Consider the following 18,443-nt stretch of genomic DNA (forward strand, 5'->3'; position numbering starts at 1 on the left):
TATTCTATATGTCGTATATTCTAGATTGTTAGGATTTATCCAAGCTGACAAAGTTCCATCAATTGCAAGACGCGTTGGGATTTCAAGACCATTAGATTTATTTTTATAATATGCATATTGTTTTATGAAAGACTTGAACAGTATATTAATACTACACTAGTAGTAGTAGTAGTAATCACTTTATTGTACACAACACAGGTTTACATAATATTTACAGAAATAAAGGTACAAAGGCGAGCTTATCCCTGCAAGGGATGATATTAATACTACACTAGATGTTGTTGTAAAACAACTGAAGTCTATAAACCTAAATTTCAACTTTATAGAATACCAAATCGCACAGTTCGGGAATAAACATAGCACCTAGGTCTGTTTCCGTAGAAAAAGGATCAGTAATATTTTTTTACACGTTAGTTGTTTTTCATAAATTAAAATAATTATACGTTTTAAATGTGACACGGCAGACAAACGATAGAACTGCAAAAACCTGTTATGCTTTACTTACCCGAACCTTCTAACTTGTTCTAAAAATGCCCTCAAAAATGTATACTATGGCATCGCATATTTCGTAACTTAAATATGGTAGGTATCATTTAACTACTGGGGTGATTACGATGACGTAATTATGTTATGTTGTAAGAAAACTACTCACGCAACATGTATCATTTACACTACCACTATCCACTCAGATTTCTTCAAGGAAATGAAACTACTTGCGTTAATCAAGTTCAACAATAAGTAAAAGTATAAAAGTGAATTCATTACCGTAATACGTGTCTTTAATAACCTCCTAGTTGAAAAATCTCTTTTTTTTAAACTGCCTCATTGGTAATCTATTATTATTTGATAACGTACAAGGTTATACAAGAAAATAATTATAAACTAATCTATTTTATTCAAGTTTCATTAACACACAATAATATAATCAATAAGAGGCTATCAATCCTCCTTGATCTCGGTTTAACTGTGGTGTTCTGTTCTAGTAGCTTACGAACCAAATCAATTTCTCGTAAGTACAAACAGGTTCAACCATGCAGTCTTCATTATCGCTTTCATTTCAATGTAATGCTGTAACATTAACTGCAGTAACCTATTAATTCAGTTATTCAACGATTCAATAATTCAGTGATTCAACAATTCAATAATTCAGTGATTCAACAATTCAATAATTCAGTGATTCAACAATTCAATAATTCAGTGAATCAACAATTCAATAATTCAGTGAATCAACAATTCAATAATTTAGTGATTAGACAATTCAGTAATGCACTAATTCAATAACTCTAAAATTCAGTGATTCAATAATTCAGTGTCTTCAATAATTCATTAATTCAAAATTCATTAATTCAAAATTCAATAATTCAATAATTCAAAATTCAATAATTCAAAATTCAATAATTCAAAATTCAATAATTCAAAATTCAAAATTCAATAATTCAAAATTCAATAATTCAAAATTCAATAATTCAAAATTCAATAATTCAAAATTCAATAATTCAAAATTCAATAATTCAAAATTCAATAATTCAAAATTCAAAATTCAATAATTCAAAATTCAATAATTCAAAATTCAATAATTCAAAATTCAAAACTCGATAATTCAAAACTCGATAATTCAAAACTCGATAATTCAAAACTCGATAATTCAAAACTCGATAATTCAAAACTCGATAATTCAAAACTCGATAATTCAAAACTCGATAATTCAAAACTCGATAATTCAAAACTCGATAATTCAAAACTCGATAATTCAAAACTCGATAATTCAAAACTCGATAATTCAAAACTCGATAATTCAAAACTCGATAATTCAAAACTCGATAATTCAAAACTCGATAATTCAAAACTCGATAATTCAAAACTCGATAATTCAAAACTCGATAATTCAAAACTCGATAATTCAAAACTCGATAATTCAAAACTCGATAATTCAAAACTCGATAATTCAAAACTCGATAATTCAAAACTCGATAATTCAAAACTCGATAATTCAAAACTCGATAATTCAAAACTCGATAATTCAAAACTCGATAATTCAAAACTCGATAATTCAAAACTCGATAATTCAAAACTCGATAATTCAAAACTCGATAATTCAAAACTCGATAATTCAAAACTCGATAATTCAAAACTCGATAATTCAAAACTCGATAATTCAAAACTCGATAATTCAAAACTCGATAATTCAAAACTCGATAATTCAAAACTCGATAATTCAAAACTCGATAATTCAAAACTCGATAATTCAAAACTCGATAATTCAAAACTCGATAACTCAAAACTCGATAACTCAAAACTCGATAACTCAAAAATCGATAACTCAATAACTCGATAACTCAATAACTCGATAATTCAATAACTCGATAATTCAATAACTCGATAATTCAATAACTCGATAATTCAATAACTCGATAATTCAATAACTCGATAATTCAATAACTCGATAATTCAATAACTCGATATTTCAATAACTCGATATTTCAATAACTCGATATTTCAATAACTCGATATTTCAATAACTCGATATTTCAATAACTCGATAATTCAATAACTCGATAATTCAATAAGTCGATAATTCAATAACTCGATAATTCAATAACTCGATAATTCAATAACTCGATAATTCAATAACTCGATAATTCAATAACTCGATAATTCAATAACTCGATAATTCAATAACTCGATAATTCAATAACTCGATAATTCAATAACTCGATAAATCAATACTCGATACTTACTTCAATGACTCGATACTTCAATGACTCGATACTTCAATGACTCGATACTTCAATGACTCGATACTTCAATGACTTAATCGAAACTCATTAATCGAAACTCATTAATCGAAACTCATTAATCGAAACTCATTAATCGAAACTCATTAATCGAAACTCATTAATCGAAACTCATTAATCGAAACTCATTAATCGAAACTCATTAATCGAAACTCATTAATCGAAACTCATTAATCGAAACTCATTAATCGAAACTCATTAATCGAAACTCATTAATCGAAACTCATTAATCGAAACTCACTAATCCAATAACTCACTAATCCAATAACTCACTAATCCAATAACTCACTAATCCAATAACTCACTAATCCAATAACTCACTAATCCAATAACTCACTAATCCAATAACTCACTAATCCAATAACTCACTAATCCAATAACTCACTAATCCAATAACTCACTAATCCAATAACTCACTAATCCAATAACTCACTAATCCAATAACTCACTAATCCAATAACTCACTAATCCAATAACTCATTAATCCAATAACTCATTAATCCAATACCTCATTAATTAAAATAATCCAGCTTTTTATAATTCGATAATTCAAATTACCTACTCAATTCAGTAATCCAACAACTCGATAATTCTAAGGGTAGAATAATTCCACAGTTCTAAAATTCAATAGCTCGATAATTCAATAATTCCATCTCTTTGATTGATAACTTCGATACACGATACGCGAAACTCGATACTAGATACTAGATATTTGATCAATAAATCGATTCACAGGAAATGTGCCGTTAATGAGCTAATTATTGTCTAATTTTGTTTATAATTACATGGGAATGTGGAGCTTCCTTGCAGCTCCATTAGAAATCACAAAAGTCGGTCAAATGGTTAGGGTGAGAACCACTCATCGATCGTAAGATATATACATATTTAAGATGCAATCTATACGCGTTATTATATCGCATTGATATATTTAGGCAAAATTTTCTCATAATTGATACACAAGTAATAGTTTTCTATCGGTTCATCAAATTTATTTTTCTCTCAACATATGTGCTAGATGTCGATGAATGAGATGAAGTCTCCGTTTTTAAATCAATTCACGGTATCCAACACATATTATCAAATCAAATCATTCATAATATAATAGTAAAAGTAGGTGTACATGACCTGATATCCAGTGGCGCGTGCCCCTCGCTAAAGCTGTCGAAGCGGGGTTACTCCAGACTTTCACAACAGGACTCTGCTTCGCTCTGGATTCCTTTTTCACTGCCGCTGTAATTCCAGCTACATTCTCTTTCGCGAAGACAGAGACTTCTGGTATTTGCAAGCGCCGTCGATCATCATGAGTCATCGTCAGCCATATTCTCCAACAACTCGGCATGAAACGTAAAAGTATCCGGTGTTACATATAGGTACCTATATACTTTATTATAATACCTTATAAACTTTAAAGCAATTTTATTATATACATAAAATTATATTTAATGGTAGTCCAAATTATAAACATTCATTTATCTTAAAAACGTGCGTCGTAGCAAAAAATGAATGAAAAATCAAGCCCTCTTTAATGCCCCGTTTGCATAGTAGCCATCTATTTATATTCCACAAATTTTAACATTAAGGATCAAAATCAAACTCAATCATCAATCAATTTGAGAGACCTGGTTTTAAATCATAAATATCAATTTATCTCGGAAACTATGCGCCGTAGTGAAAAATAATGAAAATTAAGGCACCCTTTAACACTCCATAACCAACACATATATCAAGACCCACGCGTTGACATATTCTGCCTAATTTCAACACGTGTAGGTACTTGATTTTATTAACTGAACATTTATTATACACCTAGCTGTCGGTGGTATGGTGGTTACTTTGAATTCTCGACCAACTGACGCATATATATTCTTATCTTATGCAATTAGATAGCCTATAATCATAATCATCATAATATTATTAACAAATTATGTAGGTACTTATTTAAATTAAATAAAACTGTTACCAGTACCATATTTCTTACGTAATCCATTAGAATTTGTATATTTAATTATCGCAAAGCTCAGAATAAGGGTCATGTTGTTATCAGTTATCTCACTAAATCCATAAGTAATAACAGTAGGCGTGTACTTACGTTCTGCACACTTCTGAAGTGTAAAATAACAACACCCTTGAATATAATTATCCATTTATTTTCTTGTCTTGTTCCAATTCACAATAATATCATCTTATGACAAACGTTCGCTAGCACGACTCAACAACCAACTGAGACCCGTCGGCCGAGTGTAGTTTCTTTTTATACCCAACCAATAACAGTCTTTCAATTTCAAACTACCCTTAATAATAAAAACGAATTAAGTAGGTATGCTAAATACCAAAAACCCTACACAAAATCCAAAGTCTCAACGACCTAATTTAAATCGCTAATAAATTACAGCCATAAAACAAATAGATCCATTACAATTACAGTAATCAAAACAGGTGAATACGATTGAGCCAGCGATAATCGCCGAAGCGTGTAATACGTCGTTGCCGCGGTGCATATTTTAATCCGGTCGTAAATTAGAGCCGTTGTGCAGAACTGGCTCGACAACGAGCCTTTTACTCGATGATTGGCTCAACTTAAATCTCTACCGCATTCCCGGGTAGGGTTATATACCTCGCCACGACAATTCTATTAAGAACTTCGGTGTCATTAGTATCGGATCGGAATGAAACAGACGAGACGTCTTAAACTATGTCAAAGTCAACAATAGCAAACAAATGATTGAGTTGCAATAACGAAGTGTGACAGTGTCAGTGACACTACCTCACTTTGTGCTATTCGGTGCAAAGTTGGCTTCGATGGACTCTAGACTTTAAATGACATAAATGCCCGAAGAAATTGTTTTCTTTTTAATTCAGTCCTGATCAAAGCACACGGTTTAATAAGTATTCAAGACGTCAACAATGCGCCAGCATCGTACGCAAACTTGTGATATGGCAGTAGGTATGTGGACGTGTTATCCATTTAGCTACAACATAGGTTAATTAATTGTACTTCGAGGCTGGTGATTTAAGAGCCCATCAAAGTGCTCACTAGCGCCACTGCTAATTAATCGTGATTATTTAAATTTAACGACAGGTATTTAAAAAAAGGGGGCCGCTACGTACTGTATTGTGTATTTCAGTACCTTTTGAATACATCAAACTGTTGCTGGATTCGTCAATCTATGCGTCCAAAGTTAAAACGGCCGTTTTTGTTTTGAGGTCAACGAATCCAGCAACATAAAAACTAGTTTGATGTATTCAAAAGTTACATAAATACACAATACAGTAGGTACATAGTGGCTCCCTTTTTAGGGTTCCGTACCCAAAAGGTAAAATGGAACCCTATTACTAAGACTCTGCTGTCCGTCCGTCCGTCCGTCCGTCTGTCACCAGGCTGTATCTCACGAACCGTGATAGCTAGACAGTTGAAATTTTCACAGATGATGTATTTCTGTTGCCGCTTTAACAAAAAATACTAAAAACAGAATAAAACAAAGATTTAAGTGGGGCTCCCATACAACAAACGTGATTTTTGACCGAAGTTACAACGTCGGGCGGGGTCAGTACTTGGATGGGAGACCGTTTTTTTTTGCCTTTTTTTGCATTATGGTACGGAACCCTTCGTGCGCGAGTCTGACTCGCACTTGCCCGGTTTTTTTAAATACCTGTCGTTCATTTTAAATAATTACGATTATTTAGCAGTGGCGCTAGTGTGCACGTTGATGTGCTCTTTAAGCTTAATGGCCCGTAAATTATTTTGGGGAAAGACGTGACAACCCTGATATCCAAGTGGCTGAGCTGGGACAGCCGCCCACGTTGTTATCTGCCACGGTAATGTAATGAAGTTTCCCCACCGTGTCTTTAGGCCCTTTAGGTACCAAATTTCGACATTATTAGGCCTTTACTTACATTATAATTAATTAGTCTAGACACCCTTCATTTCAATAGACGTTTAGGTTAACTACATTAATTAACAGTTTAATTGTTATTTGCATGTCACGTTTATCCCTCGCCAAGCACGCATTTTTAAATTTCCCAAGAGAACTTTAAATTATGCGGGGAATATGAGTAGGTATATATTATATGTAAGTATGCAGAGTCTTTAGTTTGTCCTAGTTAGTTGGCCGTTGTATAAGTAGGTAAAATCTTTGTTGAAATAATTTAGTTAAAAAAGTGTCTCTACGGATAGGTACAGTCAAATTTTGCGTCCAACCTAAATCGAAGAAAATAGTTCAAGACATTGAGATAAAAATAATAGTTCGTAAATTAGATTAGTATCTTGGTTGGCAAACAATTCCGCTTAAATTACTTCTAATCTTCGTTCCATAATGTCTGTACTACTTACTAAAGGCCTACTAATTTTGTGTTGCAATAGAAACGGTGCCTTTGAAAATATCAAATTACGTACTTGGAGTTTCTTTTCTTTGTTTGTAGAGGCCATTCGTTTTTTACGATAGACTTAAAGAAAACGTTTGCAATTATAGACTGGTATTTAGGAAATTTCGTAAACTCTCGAATGGCAGCAAGCGGTTCAAGTTAAATCATAAAGTTATTCTGAAACGCGGAAACTAAGATTACGGCAAGTAAGTGAAGGAAGTTCCACGGACGACGTCGCTTCTCGCAGTTACGATGACAATACTTTTTGTTACTTGCGACTCCGCTGAATTAACTTCGCTGATAACATTCAGAAGTTCTGTGAGGTATTCAAATTCAACTAAAATTAGGTAACTTTAGTCCACAACTTACAAGTATATGGTCCAAATTCTAATTCCAGTAATACATGTCAATGTATTTTTCAAATTATGTTGAGTATACAATATAGAAAAGGCATTATTTAGTGTATATAAGCTCCAAAATTCATGTAACGACTACTAATTTTATAGATAATTTGGTTTATTTTTATTTTTAATATTTGTATCTACCTTATAAATAAAAATATACAAATAATTATTGTAAAGAATCAACGTTAAAAACTGGACCATACTGGTAGTTGTATACGTTAGGACTATATGTAGCTACCTGATTTTACGATAATTATCTTAACAACGGCATCGGATAACTTACAATTTCCTTCATTCTCAGTTCGTAAGGAAGCTGTAACAATTTGAGCCAAATCATAAAATTACCTGCAGTTTTCATTAATCCATCCATAGTATAAATGAAGCTATTTCCGATGCCAATACCCTTTTATCCTTCATTAGAACGTCCTGTCTAAGGAAGGAATAAACGCAGGATATTCTATTAACAACGCCCTCTGGTAATAATTAACCGCTATTATGAATGCCGGTGGATTATATAACTCGCGATTCTCTAATTATGTAAATATTAGTAATACCACTGTATAGGTATATTTTATTTATAAATTAATGATTTTTCATATATAAATACTTGATTTTTCTATTGTTTTGTTTTCTTCCATTACGGTTTGAAGTAAGTATGTTTAGTTACGGAATTGTTAAACGGAATAAAATAAATATTACAAAGCTGAATACCTATTTATGGACAAACATTTTGTAATACCTAGATATTATACCTACTTTATTTACACAGATCGTTGGATGTTAATTATTAAGGTTTATTTACGGATTTAGTAAGGGATTTAAACCGGCAATAATAATAAATTTAACATTAACATACATAAACATAATTTTGAGTATCATTTTGTACCATTTGGAGTTGAAACTCTAGGTCCATGGGGTCCCAACGCGCATAAGTAAGTTGTTCGCAGAAATCGCGAAGCGTCTGGTTGACGTAACTGGTGACCGAAGAGCTGGCGGCTACCTCGCACAACGTATCAGTATTGCGATACAGCGGGGAAATGCCGCCAGCATCCATATGGTACAATGCCTCAGGGGCCTATTTTAGATTTAAGCTAGTTATTAATTTCGTTTATTTGTACCACTGTATATATATTGTATTTTGAATCTTTATGTCAAAACTATATTACTTATGAGATAATTTCGTTTCGTACCTACCTTGTAGACAATACACATTACTTAAGTATGCTACTTTTTTTAAATATATATTTTATTGATAAAAACAAAAAAAGAAATAAACAAACGTAATAAAACTTAAAAATCTATAGATAACAAATTTGCCCCAGATCTCCGTCAACGGGCAAGGTGCCCAGAAGGCTGGCCGTATTTCCCCGCTGTATAGGGATGCTAATACGCTAGGCGAAATTGGCCAGCCCTCTGGTCACCAGAAGCCTCTATTAGGCGCGCCGACAAGTCTTTGTACAGTCGACGCGCACTTGGCCCCCACGGCCTCAAAGTTTCGATTTCGAATATTTCGATACCAAACGCCGCAAATATGTAGCTGCTTCCCAGAGTGGCGCTTGGTACTTATTACTAGATGCATAGCTATATAGTAGCTATTTTCCGCGATCGTGCATCGAATTAATTAATAATTACAATAAAGATGATGACTTCATTGTGTCATAGTTAATTTTACTACTACAGCTTAATCTTGGGTATGAACGCATAGATTAACTGCGTACGTAAACCAAATGAGGAGGCATTGTAGTTACGATGTTTTTTAAAAGTGTTATTAAAACTATAAAATGATCAGTGAGAAAATTGGTGGCCAGGACAATTCCCAGTAGGTACTTACAGAGCAAAGTTAACACTTTATATATTAAAACTGTGACCAGACCACGAGGCCATTTAATGATGTATTTTTGTTATTATTGGCCCATGCATCTAGCTCTCTTATGGCTCCTCTACACGATGGGCGAACGCCGGCCACTCCAAGGGACCCAGCCATGCGGTACAATGAGATAGCAATATCACTTGCTCCCTCTAACGCATAAATGCGTCCCTTGGAGTGGCCGGCGTTGGCCCATCATGTAGAGGAGCCATTAGGTAAAAATGCGTGTAAAATTCACTAGCGAATGATACAATGACATCATATTGATACCAATAAGCATGTTCAAATTGGCCTCCAAGTCTCACGGACCATCACTGGACTGAATAGAGGTTTAAATTGATTTCAGCGTCCAATTAGTGTGTGCTGGGGCAAATGCTCCTGTTACTGACCCTAATGCCTTTAATTAGAGACAGTGCTGCAGTAATCCGATACGGGCTGCATGTGCAATTCATGCTCCTCGATGCATCGAAGTTTGCGCTTCATACATTTTAACAGAATTTTATTATACTATAAAATGGTTGGATGCTATTAATATATGAAGTTTTACCAAGAGATTGAATATTCGTTATTTGAATATAAAAACGTGTAGAATAAATTATGTTTGATTAATCATAGGTAGTGTCTAACTATACCTGAGTAGCTAGATAATTGAGTGTCCATTTAAACATTTTAAACGGAAAAGAAAATTAATCTACTTAATTGGAAATCTTCGGTTTTTACGAACTTCGGTTTTCCATGCTATTAGGTATATTATTAAAACGATATCTTTTGTTTTAATAATATACCTAATAGCAGACTTTGCATCATAACCTACTTTGCAGTATGACCTCGAGTAAAATTTTTAATTATTTTATTAGATTAGAACCATTGCTGCCTAGGCGTGCTAACGAAATTGGATTTTAACGTAAGTACTGAAGGTTCGCGTGAAAAACAGCTGTATTTGCAACCTGCAAAGCTCGCAGGATGAACTAGATCGTGACGTCACTCGTAATTAAGGCCACTTACTGTTTGTGTAAATATTGGGCTACAGTATCCGTCAACCAAAGTGACGAAGGTAATTCGTAATGCTATCTCTTTCACCATTATTGGATCCATAATAGCAAACTCTCCTAGAACACAATCTTATATTTATTTTACTTACATAAGTAATGTCATCTAGAGTAGAGAGAGGAAAAAGATGGGCTCCCTTAATTTCACGGCTCTTCTCTTTCCGCGCAGACTCTAAAGTCGTGGTGCCTAATTTACTTTCATCATGGGACCTATTCTCTTAGAGGTCATACATACTCCTTAAAGGGTCCAACTTTGCGTCAATTAAATTGGATTTTTTAATGAATATGTTTCGCTTGTCTGTTGGTTGTACCTAACACCATTGAATTAATATGTATTTAAAATTCAATAGTCATATAAAATATTCATATAATGTTATGAATCTATAGAACGGTTTAAATCTATGACTTTCTCAAGAAGCATAACTTGCGGCTTTCTACCGCATAATATTACCACATGCTCCATTACGTAAACTCAAATCTGCAACTTACCTGAAAAGAGATAAAAACACATTAACACATATGTAACAAATGATTATGATGATGATCGAATATCATAGGTCGTTCAACATTAAATCATGTGTATGGGTAATAAGACTAATAAGGGTATCGTCTTGGGTCGTCCCATTCGCTTTACGTCAAGTTCTTAAATTAGTCCTATTCTGCTTTCGTCACTCATTCTACATTCGTCACAATCGTCGGTGGCTTTCAATGTAGAATGAGTGACGAAAGCAGAATAGGACTAATTTAAGAACTTGACGAAAAACGAATGGGACGACCCAAGACGATACCCTAATAAGAATCTAGTTGTTTAGAGATTCTCACGTTTGCCTCTGGTTTGGGTAAGGGGTCGAATAGCAACGCATATTTTGCCGTATTCGCCTGATATTTGAGCGAGACAATTACCCTCTGCTTACACGGCCGCTGAATATTTCCGTCAAACAATGTTGTGTTACAAAACATTCGACGTTGTCTTTTCCTATAGCGACATACCGATCTACATAGGTGGATACATACTTGTGCATATAAGGCCAAATAAGCAGTTGTGGCTTATGGGGCCCACTGATTAACAGTCCGTCGGACGGTATCGGCCTATCAGTTGTTCGGAACTGTCAAAATTTTGTTCTAACTGACAGGCCGATACCGTCCGGCGGACTGTTAATCAGTGGGCCCCTTTAGGGAATAGGTACGTTATGTATGTACGTCTAGCTGCAAAAGTGCATGGCTACCTTATGAATGAATTCCATAAATAATGTGTCCATGCAATTTTGCAGCCCGCTTTATATACAAATTGTAATAGCCGCTCTTTAGGGACATAGGTACCTACACCGCGTAAAATGATTTATTATCTTCTACATTTGGTTATTACTCTTACTAGTGATGAATTCATGACAAATTGCCTAATTCAATACCGTAAGTAACTTCAATTGGTCCTTGGTAACATCAAGCTATCAAGTAGGTACTTAAAATTACCAATTGAATTGACATAGATTCCTTAGTAACCGAAGAGTTTTTTGTGTAAATAAGTACTATACCTACCCACGCATACTACGCTTAATAATATCTTAACAAATAAATACTAACAGCTGGTCAAAAGTTATCATTCAGTCACGAAATAACATTCTAAAATAAACTCATAAATCGCCGTGTGCCTGCTACACTGCCACATCTCAAAAAACCTTTTTTTCGAGAAATCGCGTCTCAAAGTTGTGAGAGTATAGTTCAGGGTGTTTAATAGGATTTTACTCCTTTAGTTTTAGGTCTATGAATTTAAAATTTAGCTTTTTTTACTCGGAATGATATAACCCTCCTTATGACTACGCCACTTTTTAAAAGAAATGTATATTTTTTAAGATACAGGGCCCGAAAGACAGGTATTTAGTGTTGTGGCCGTATTGCAGAAACGTTTTTTTTAAGATTTTGAGATGCGGCCAAATTTAAACACAAAATTATTGGATAAAGGTTACCATGTAAATATAAATAAGAACACCAAAATAGTTAAAATCCCTTTATTTTTACCCGACTACGGCAACGCAAAAGGAGGGTTATGATTTTGACCGGTATGTATTTGGGTATGTATGTATGTATGTTCATTTGTTCCCTCATAACTTCTAAAGTACACATTATAATTTGACAAACGATATGTCATTCGAATTATCTTAATCGTCCGCTGGTTATAGACTATATGAAGTCACAAAAAAATTAACAAGGCGCCCCTCTAGAGGTCATAAAGTCACGAACGAAAAAAATAAAAATAAGTAATGATTACGTGATGTATATCATTTGAAAGAGCTCAATTAGCACATTTCAAATATATAAATATTGTTAGCTTTTGCACCCGGCTTTGCTTGCATGCACCCGATGAAACATTAATTTATCGGGTAGGTAATTCGAACTACGAATCTACAAGCGCTCTGGATTCTATCCGCGTATTACCCGACTACGGCGATACAAGAAGGTATTTGCAAAATAAATTTGTTTGGCCGCTATAAACATAGTGTTTTTTTAATGACCTGCAATATTTTATAACGTGAATAGGTATAAAAGTCCAGATCAGCCAAAATGTATGAAACAGCCGTACAAGAGACGTACGAAGCTCGCTGTACGCGTTCCAAAGCCGGGCGCCTTCGGCGCCCTCATACTAGAAGAGTCGGGCGTAGCCCGATGTACGTGGCGCGCTGCAAGCGGTCCAAAGCCAGGCGACTTCGACTTTCTCATACTAAAAGTGTCGACATACGTGACACGCTGGACGCTTACCAAATCCGGGCAAATGCATGAAACAGCCGTACAAGAGACGTACGGGCACGCTGTACGTGTTCCAAAGCCGGGCGCCTTCGGCGCCCTCATACTCAACGCGTCGGGCGTAGCCCGTCCTCGTACGAAGCTCGCTGTACGCGATCCAAAGCCAGGCGCCGAAGGCGCCCTCATACCAAAAGAGTCGGGCGTAGCCCGACGTACGAAGCTCGCTGTACGCGTTCCAAAGCCGGGCGCCTTTGGCGCCCTCATACTAAAAGAGTCAGGCGTAGCCCGACGTACAAGACACGCTCTACGCGTTCCAAAGACGGGCGCCTTCGGCGCCCTCATATTAATAGTCGGGCGTAGCCCGACGTAGGAGGCGCACTCTACACGTTCCAAAGCTAGCTGGGCGCCGAAAGCGCCTCCATGCCAAAGGATGGCGCAGCCCGATATATGTGGCGCTCTGCGTGCATTTCTGTACTGGAGATGCCCTCGTAGAAGTAATATAAAGTGGCTTCGAATAGTTAGTAACGAAGTCATGACCCCAAAATTAATTAAATAAAAAATTCGTTCAAAAACTAAAACCCGACTACTGCAAATCGCGCTCTAAAAGTATGAAACAAGATAGAATTCTTATCTGAAGTTATCAAACAGGAAATATTATAAATTTTATAATTTTTTTAATAAAAAAATACAACGTAATATAATTTACTACATTATTTATATTTTTACAGAGATTCAGAGGATAGCTATGGTCGTATGCCACTTTACCTTAAAGTTTATAATCGTAGCATACGACCATGCACGGCGATCCTTTGAATATCTCTGTAAATATATCAAAAATGTAGTAAATTTTATTACGCTAATTATTATTTTTTAGGACGCAACTCAAAAGCTTAATTGAAAACGTGTGCTATATAGCCACAACTCAAAAGTGGCTGTATTGCAGGGAATTGTCTGACAATTTATGGTCAAATCCATAAGGCCACTTGTGAGAAAAAGGCTCTTAAAGACCTTTTTTGCTATGGCTCTCGAAATAAGGTCGTAAATTGAACAATTTTGAATACGAATCTGCAATAATCCAGAAAATCAAAAATTTTGAATTGTGGCCGTATAGCAGGCACACGGCGAAATATCTATAAAGCGGATCGCATTGTCTGGATTAAATTGATATGACTTTAGTATTTGTGTCTCAAATAACAAATTGGTAACAAGATATCGTTTGTACGGAAGATTTCCTACAACGCCACCGAGTGCATCGGTGCGCCAGGAATCCCATTGTTCCGACAAAGCCCGTGCATTTTGAGCCGACTTACTTTCTATCCATTGTATTTGCTAGCGATTGTGGTCAATAGACACATGTAATGACCATGTCACAAATAGACGAAGCGTTTTAAAGTTTAGTCACGTTCCGAGGCATCGCAATGTGGTCACGAAAAGCGCACAGTTAAGTATATAAACAAAATACGTACAGTTTCTGTTTAAGTTGGTACCGCTGACGCATTATGTCGTTCTCCAATAATAGGTAAATACAATAGTAAAATAGGTCAAGGTTCAGGCGAAATCACTACAACGTCGGTTCACAGGACGAGATAGGACGCCGAGCAGCCGTCGACACAGCACATGAACTGAAGTTAACTGGCAGACTAGAAAATGAGCTGAAGCCTCGTAAAAGTGTAAAATTGGCCGACAATTACCACATCGAGGATGTAATTACACATTAGTACGTGTATCAGTATGTCGGTTGGGCGCGAGACTGGCATGCGCCCGCGCGGGTGCCGCGATACACACCGATCAATTTATGCAAATTGTCGTCGGGCTCTGGCTAGTCGGTGGACGTGGCTAATTGCCTATCCGCACCGGGATGCATACGGTGCGATATGCTTGTCTGAATTTATAAAAATAGTGATAAACTTAAGGTAGTTACTGCAGTTTGTGGAATCCATATTGTATGGGAATCGGGAATAGGAAGAATTGCGTTTGGGTTGTCGATCGCATAATTCTTCTGAAATTAAGCCCCCCCCCCCCCCCCACATCTGGCGTCTTTCGAGCGTCGGCGTCTACAATTCTATGGCCGCTGCTCGACGCAACGTCGATGCAGCGTCGACGCAACTGCGCAGCGGCGTCATTTTCCATAGCGCTGACCAGACGCCGACAGACGCCGACGCTCGAAAGACGCTAGATATGGGGGGGCCCTAAACGGCAAGTGAATCCAGGTTCAATGTACATCTAATCGTATTTCAGTTTTCCTGACAACACAAACAGTAACACCGTTTATAAAAATAAAATCTAGCTGTATTATTCCTGACAGCTGATTTCCAGTTGCCTACACCCATTATCAACATAAATATTTTCCTCTATATCACAATACTCATTTCACCGAGTTTAATAACCGTAACGTTATGCCAGTAAGATATCGTCAGACCAAAAAGCAATAATATATCTTATCTAACTTTGCAACAATATTGCGTTCAGTTGCTTAATAGCAACAATGCATTTTGAAGCTATTATCGCCAGTATCGCCGACGACGTGCGTGCAAGCAAAAGCCTGATAAATTACAATACTGAACTAGAGCAGCTGACACAATAACATTAAAGCCTACAATCGTATACTAACAAAACATCTTTTGTCCAGAGTTTGTTTAGTGCGGAGTATAAGGATGTCATTGACCAAATTTGATAGGGATTTGTAATTTTTAGTTTTAGTTATTTTAATTGACGTTAGTTTTATATTCCTGTTTATGTCCTTTAGTTATTTACATTAATCAATATTTTAGAATGTCATTTGGTATTCTGAATTATATTCGGATCATCGGAAAAAAACTGGATCATATCGAACTTTGTTAATTTAATTCTTTCGATTCCATTCGCTATTATGAAACGCCTTGTCGATTAAAAGATATTTTACTATTAGATAATAGTACATTTCGATGCTAGTGCGGAAGGTATGTCATTACTTCACGAGTACCGAGATATCCTCCTAGCCTGCGGCTCGTGGCAAGACTCGGGACGAGTGAAGAATGACATTTCCGCACGTGTATCGAACGACGTTTTTTAATACAGTTGCGAAAAAATAAGAAAAACATTGTTAATCGTACACTAAACAAAAGTGGTAACAGTGACAGCTCGGTTAGACGTCGTCTTTAAGTATATTATATCTATGGGCGTTTGGCAGCTATTCCGTTCCATTCAGTCAACTTATTAAGAACGGAATTTTCAATATTGAATATTAAAAAATAAACGTGTTATAATGATGAAGAGGTAAGTAATTAAATATGAAATATGTAATATTTTTCGTATTCTTACATTAACGGTAGGTTTTTATGCTGATTACGACGTTTAAAGGAAACTAATATTAACACTCATCAATAAGTAGTCGTGAATTGGAACAAGTATAAATTTAAAAAAATTGGAAAAGTAAAAAGCACTAGTTCGAGATAACCAACTTTCCGCACGCTAAACAGCTACGTAAAGTAGCACTTTTTGAGCAACTGTATTAAAAATATATTTTTAGTTTCATACGGCTGAATATTTTTAGTAAAATTTTTGGCTACCATTTCTTTCTTCTATATTGTTATCTGCTATTTCTTAGCGAAATGAGAATACAGTAAATACCTATAAAATTTACAATAATTTAAAACAGCAGCGATAATTTATCTCAATTGAAATTCACTATAAAGTCCCTATATTATAAATATAAATATCCGGTTAAGTTCAGCATAAGTAGGCACCTAACTAAAAATTTGTCAACAGTAATTTTTTAGTTATTCATCACCGTGCGTAATTGAGTAAACTTTGTGTCACCTGCTTTTAGCGGTATGAGGGGGAAAGAGGGGAGGGAGGGTATTAATTATATCACCTCTTTTATCAGGCCCGTTATCATCAAGTGTGTCATGGCCGGGTTTCAGAAGATTTGCTCTTTATACAAAATTGTATATTTAGGCATAGGTACGTTTTCGAAGCTTACCTTACTTGTTGATAGAGAAGAAATGTTTTATACAGGTTGACTTTGTTATGTCTGATACCATACTCTGAGGGGTGAATATAAAGGTCGTACTGAGCAACTTTTACTTTGGAGTCAACTCCGTAATCGCGATAAAATTTGCTGTTCTATAGAAAACACTGACATATGATTGACTATTGATTTAGATAGCAGATTTTCGAGGTTGGTTCCTTCAGTATTACCTACATATTTTAATTAAAATTCATAAAATGAAATATTGTAGTAACGCTCCCATAAACCTACATCTATTGGGGCTCAATATTTTTTGTCTGCTTCTGTATGTTAATTTTTTTTGGGGGTCACATCACGAATTGCTGATCTAACTTTCAATAACTCTCCTTTCGCCATCGGGTAGAAACAATCAAGTGGTTTCCTCCCTTTCAAATAAACTTTTATTCCTATTATTTATTTATTGCGCGTGAAATTTTAAACGGCAAACTTAATCAATATTACAGTACAAGTAATTTCCATTTAAAATACAGCAATAAAAATTCCCCCGTTCCAATATGATAATAATTTATGCATATCGTATAAAGTTAATCGAAGCTTTCTGCACAAGGTCCACAACACCGTATTTAATATGCATCGATTTACCACCGGCTCCCGAAGTCGGGCTGTTGCGCTTCGGAACACGAATTGGCGGCCAGCCACTAACCCACAGGAGCACAGTCTATGAACTGAGAGAGAGATTAAAATATGAGACTGACTTATTTATTCTCAGCATAATACATATGTATATTATTAACCTTTTAACTGTGAGGGGATCCACAGAGAATCTTCCATAACATATATATATGTATATTTATTTATTATACAAAAGGTTAATGGTATATAAATAATCATACAAAAGTAACTTAAATATATCTAAATATTAAAATAAATAGAGCATAATTGTATATTATAGGGGCGAAACAAATAGTTATATATTTGAAAAAAAAACCAATTTGAACTAAAAAAGAGAATAAGAAAGATACGTAGGTAGTAGGTCCACAATGTTCACATTGGTTAATAATAGTTCTGATGGGAACCTAAAGCTGCCTGATTGTTTAAATAAGTCATGAAAATGTTTTGTAGAATCTGTGCCGTATCCCATTATAAGTACGAGGGATGCCCTGAGACTATTATCAATTATTAACTCAAAGATTTTATTTTTAAGTAATCTGAATGTGCCTCCAAGCTTCAGGTAACTCATTGCGAAAAATTAAAACAGCCTTTATATTGCTTGAATTA

At 35.2% G+C, this 18,443-nt stretch overlaps 1 protein-coding gene and 1 long non-coding RNA gene across 5 annotated transcripts in view; one reads left to right on the top strand and one right to left on the bottom strand.

Annotated features, from left to right (window-relative positions):
• Window positions 1-18,443, bottom strand: part of LOC134665325 (plasma membrane ascorbate-dependent reductase CYBRD1-like) — a 128,868-nt gene that overhangs the window by 41,857 nt on the left and 68,568 nt on the right. Inside the window, exon 1 of one of the 4 annotated variants that reach the window (XM_063522248.1) lies at window positions 14,683-14,976. The exons of the other annotated variants lie outside the window; for them this stretch is intronic. Within the exon in view, the coding sequence (XP_063378318.1) occupies window positions 14,683-14,714 (32 nt within the window). The 5' untranslated portion in view covers window positions 14,715-14,976. Of the gene's footprint in view, window positions 1-14,682; window positions 14,977-18,443 lie in introns of those variants that run through there. 4 annotated transcript variants of the gene reach the window in all.
• Window positions 1-18,443, top strand: part of LOC134665344 (uncharacterized) — a 444,966-nt gene that overhangs the window by 40,248 nt on the left and 386,275 nt on the right. The window lies entirely within an intron of this gene.

Source organism: Cydia fagiglandana, chromosome 6 (genome assembly GCF_963556715.1).
Source record: "Cydia fagiglandana chromosome 6, ilCydFagi1.1, whole genome shotgun sequence".
In the NCBI taxonomy this organism is placed as follows: Eukaryota; Metazoa; Arthropoda; class Insecta; order Lepidoptera; family Tortricidae; genus Cydia; species Cydia fagiglandana.